This window comes from Aplysia californica, unplaced genomic scaffold (assembly GCF_000002075.1).
Source record: "Aplysia californica isolate F4 #8 unplaced genomic scaffold, AplCal3.0 scaffold00100, whole genome shotgun sequence".
NCBI lineage: Eukaryota > Metazoa > Mollusca > Gastropoda > Aplysiida > Aplysiidae > Aplysia > Aplysia californica.
Genome location: NW_004797370.1, coordinates 828,540 through 833,587, shown reverse-complemented (window position 1 = coordinate 833,587; position 5,048 = coordinate 828,540). Strand labels below are relative to the sequence as shown.

The 5,048-nt window shown below is 39.6% G+C and overlaps 1 protein-coding gene across 1 annotated transcript in view; it reads left to right on the top strand.

The window, feature by feature from the left end:
• Positions 1-4,656, top strand: part of LOC101847713 (carbonic anhydrase-related protein 10-like) — a 130,825-nt gene extending 126,169 nt beyond the window's left edge. The window contains exons 6-10 of the mRNA XM_035968966.1: positions 482-485; positions 716-859; positions 1,939-2,005; positions 3,285-3,439; positions 4,499-4,656. Of these exons, the coding sequence (XP_035824859.1) occupies positions 482-485; positions 716-859; positions 1,939-2,005; positions 3,285-3,439; positions 4,499-4,627 (499 nt within the window). The 3' untranslated portion in view covers positions 4,628-4,656. The remainder of the gene's footprint in view (positions 1-481; positions 486-715; positions 860-1,938; positions 2,006-3,284; positions 3,440-4,498) is intronic.
• The last annotated feature ends 392 nt before the right edge of the window (positions 4,657-5,048 follow it).

The following is a 5,048-nucleotide window of genomic DNA, read 5'->3' as shown; positions in this document are numbered from 1 at the left end:
TGATCATCATCATCATCATCATCATCATCATCACCATCATCATCATCATCATCATCATCATCATCATCATCATCATCATCATCATCATCATCATCATCATCAGCGTGGCAGCCTTGGCTGAGTGAGACTAGTGCAAAGGCCCTGGACAGAATACAAAACAAAATCCTCCGACTTGTATCAGGTCAGCGGAAAACAACACCAGCAGAAGCGCTGCGCTATGAGACCAGAACTGAGCACTACATCACCTATACAAAAAGAACATGCCTCAAGTCTGTAGAGATGGCTAAGAGATTACCAGACAACAATCCTAGAAAGAAAGCCCTTGATCAAGCAGTCAAGCCTAAAAACCGCAGGAAAAGTTGGTTTCGGATGGGCACCGATCTAGCAGACCACCTCCCCCATGAAGCAGAGAATCGATGGCCGATCAATCTGGTGAGAGTTTGTCCATGGGAGACCCATGGTGAAATCAAAATTTGGACAGAACTGTGAGGAGTAAAAGGAAAAGGTGATGATCTTGTAAAGGCACGTGAAGCAGCTGAGGATGTGATCAAGGAGGTTGGTGCGGATGTGACAATTTTCACCGATGTTTTTATTAACATTCCAAAGTTCCGACAATCTGAAAAACCTGCTGAATCGGAGAAAACCCACTTAGCTAAGAAATTGATTCCCCCCCCGCAAGTCCTAGGTTTTTCTCTTCTCACAAACATTGCTACAGAAGACTGTGCACTGTATAATCTTCAACCTGGGACCCTTCACCTTTCAGATCCAACTGTTCGCATTCAACTCTGACCTCTACCATAACCTTAGTGCAGCCATGACGTCACCCAGAGGAGTTTTATGTGTGGCCATTTTGGTGAAGGTTGGTGATCGCTCTATGTCATTTGCTTCGTCTTTCCCTCAAACATGTGTCGTCTTTGTCTCTTCTCTTTTTTTTCTATGTTACTCTTTAGTACCATCTCCAATCTTCGGCGTTTATATGACCATATTGTGTTATAAGCACAGTAAAAACTTTCACTAAACTAAAACTTAGGTGAAGGCTGGAATTTTGATAAGTTATCTAACGCAGGTCTCAGCTTGCTTATTAGAGTTCGCTGTCCCTTGGGTTTAAGAGAAAAAATACTCACTGCGCAGAAAGTACAGCTCGGATTATAATATAGAAATAATAAGGCAGTGGCTCCCATATGGGGTATGTCTATAATCATCGTTCCTGTGCTAGCCTCCCTATCCTATTATTAAAAACAGTTGCACTCTTGGCTAAAAGCAGGATCAGTAATTATGTTATAGGGATTTTAGGTTTGATTGGTTTTTTAATTTTTTTTAAAATAGTTTTTTTGTTTTGTTTTTTAGGGGGGAGGAGTGGGTTGTTTGTCTTGTTTTTATTTGCTTTTATTTGTTTTGTTTTGTTTAACCTACAACTACAGAGACTGTAATTTTTCGGCTTTAGAACTGTTCTTTCTCATGTCTCTATTCGGTATGTCCATAGAGCTACCATACTCTATGATGCTACTATCTGTAATGAGGGGCAGCACGAATTTATGAGTGACGGGGGCGGAAGGTGGGAAAGGGAGAAGGGGAGGGGGTCGAGTGTATAATGAATTTAGATGATGCTATTTACTCATAATTGGTATATTTTGTATTGCAAAAGTAATGAAAACCCATTGACTTCTTTATTTTGTAGATGGATAAAGTATAGTTTATTCTTATCGAATCTTACGTCTCTTTTATTAAAAATGCATACAGAAAACACGATATGATTTACATGCCTCGGTGAAACTCTCGTCTACTTCATGCCAATAACTGTGCCCTTTTGAATTCATAGAGATCGTCATTGAAAGTAGGAGGAACAGACAGGTTTTGATATCATTCTTGCCCTCTCGACCTATGAATTGTAATAAGTTACAGCAATCAGTTCTTCTGTATATTTTTTTTTTACCACAGGTGTCCAATGCAACCCACCCACATTTTGAAAGGATACATAAAGTATTAAATGAAACAATGTATAAAGGTGAGTCTGCTCTTTTCGTTGTTCGTGAATCTGAACGATGTATTCAGCACTTTTATTACCTTATTGTGCTGCAAATGCGTAAAACTTTAACTAAAACTGAAAGAACACTGAATTTTAAAAAAAAATTTAAGTGCAGTCAAACCTCGCTATAACTGGCCCTCAAGATTACACTGGAAAGTGATCGTTATATACAGCTGACAGCTATAATGTACAGGGTCTGAGTCATGATGGTCACTTACAGGGAACAGATGGTTTCAAATCTGTAATCTTAATTTTGTATCTCCCTTTCATTTCCATCAAAACTGTTATCTATCATAAGACTAATAAGAGCTTTTTTTTTGCATAGACTGAACGTACACATTTAGCCTGGATTTTTTTGCAAGTGAACAGGTTTTGATGCCAATTTGTCATGAAAACGAAAGGGAGATACAAAATTATGATTTCAGATTTTAAACCGTCTGTCGACTTTGTTTTGTATTGTAATGACACGCCATAATATCTAGGACAACGATTCTTCTCTTCGACAATGAATGTTCTTGGACAATTTTATACTACAGTTGAACTTGCTGAAACGGCCGCTCGTTCATAACAGTCGCATGTATAAAAAGCCACTGCTCTATGCCATCCTTGTGTTTTCCCTATGCATGTATTCTTAACAAGTCCTGGTGGTCCCTGTCGCCACGGTCTCCAAGATGGCCACTCGTTTTCAAGGACTAAAGTGGTTGTCTTTGACCGGTGAACGTCTTGCACAGGGTCATAATAATACAAGAAAAGCAAAAACAAAACAAAACTAAAAATGGGGGGGGGGGAGTGGAGTGAGAAGTGGTGGTTATCACAAGTGCTTGTCTTGGATAATATGACATATAGCCGTTGGAGCAGTTCCGATTTTGATCCAGTCGTTGATATTATTTGTGTCCGGCCCTGCTCAGTGGCGACGAGGGGTTTTTTTTTCAGTGTCTCCGTATTTTTATCACATTTTTATATTCTATTTAACTTTAAAGGTCTGTGATAAATTCTTGCTTGTGGTTGAAAGATGCACCTGATGTGATATAATATGCACTATTGTCAGCTTTACTTTTCTCTTTATATTACATTTTAAAGAGAGCAATACATAATTAGTTTAAAGTCTATGCAGGCCTATACATACGTGTGTTTTTACCATTCCTGTACAGCTAAAAAAGATTCCCTCTGGAACCAATAAACTATCATCTTATCTTATCTTATTTTATCTTATCTTATTTTATCTTCATTTTCTGCGATGACCACTATCTGTCCGCAGGTGACGAGAAGCACATTTCGTACCTCAACCTGGGCGGTCTGCTGCCAGAGACTGACCATTATATGACGTATGACGGGTCACTCACCCACCCAGCATGCCACGAGACTGTCACCTGGTTGGTTTATAATAAACCCATCTATCTCAGCCATCGACAGGTGAGTCGGGGGCGTGGTGTTGCATTTTCTCATTCATTCATTCATTCATTCATTCTTTCATCCATTCATTTATTCATTAATTAATTCATTCATTCATTCTTTCATTCACTGATTCACTCATTCGTCCACTTTTTCATTCATTCATTCATTTATTCATTTTTCAAATTTATTTATTTATCTATTTATTTATTTATTTATGTATTTATTTTTTAATATTTTTTTTGGGGGGGTGCCACTGGTAGGTCTTACTTCTTTCCTTTCATGCTGTCGTTTCTACCTGTCATCTTACTTTCTCCAACATTAAATTCCTGTTATCGTGTGAGTGTACTTCTCCTTATTCAAATTTAACTGGAAGTAACTTGATGAAGCAAATTTAAGCACTTTTGAAATTGTTCAAAGACTGCCACCTATTTTTAGGAGAAAATTGGTTGACATAGACAGGTAGACGTCTTGGACATTATCATTATAGTTTTAAAAAACCGCAAGAGGGAGTGGGAATGGTCTTTTGTACTGGTGATTAGCTTGGACAAGTGGCTATTAGAGCAGATTCGACTGCTTCTGCTATAGTGGAAATAAACAAACAAACAAGCGTGGGTGATTGGCGAGTGTGGTGTGGTTTGCTTCTTCTTTCCTACCAAAAACCTATCGTCCTTATTGCTCTTTCTTTTTTCTGTGTGTTTGTTACTTTCTTGTAACACCTCTAATCTTTAGCACCTATATGACCTAATTTTGGTGCAAGTGCCGTAAAACTCTTACTAAAACTAAACTAAAAATACAAACAAACCGGCGTTGGTGGTGAGGCAGTTAGGCGTTTCATTGTCACACGCAGGAGACCCAGTTTCAAATACCAAGCGGAAGAAAATTGTTAACGAGTATCTCTGCCTTTCTACTGGGATGTTGTATCCCCCTCAGCCCGGTATTGGCCCTGACAAGCATAGTCGAAGCCTTCCTCCTAAATATTCTAAATTATGTCTAAGGGGTGGGGTGGGGGGTAAAAAGCAGCTACATTCAAATTCCATTTACAAACAACCCGCTCACAGCCCATTTGTCTCCCTTCAGATGGCAGGCCTGAGACGTCTGAAGCAGGACACCGTCTACAACCCAGTGCTTCTGATGGCGGGAAATATACGACCAACCCAGCCCCTTAACCAGCGCACTGTCAGGACCAACATCAACACGGTGAGCTGACTTACGGACTCACTGACTGACTGACTACTCACTCACTCAATGACTGACTGACTCACTCACTCACTCACTGACTGACTCACTCACTCACTCATAACTGACTTACTGACTAACTCACTCACTGACTGACAGACTCACTCACTCACTCATTCACTCACTCACGCACTACTAACTGACTCACTGACTCACTCTCTCACTGACTGAATGACTTACACACTCACTCACCCACTCACTCGTTTGCTTGCCTGTTTGCATGCTTGCTTACTTGCTCACTAAGTTACTTACTTACAAAGACAAACAAAGCTTAGGGAGGATAAAGGGTTGGAAATCACCTTTACAAATTCCAACCAACCAACCACCCGATCACGAAATACACGAATACTCAAACGAAATTTAAAATGGACAAAACACAACAATTCCACAG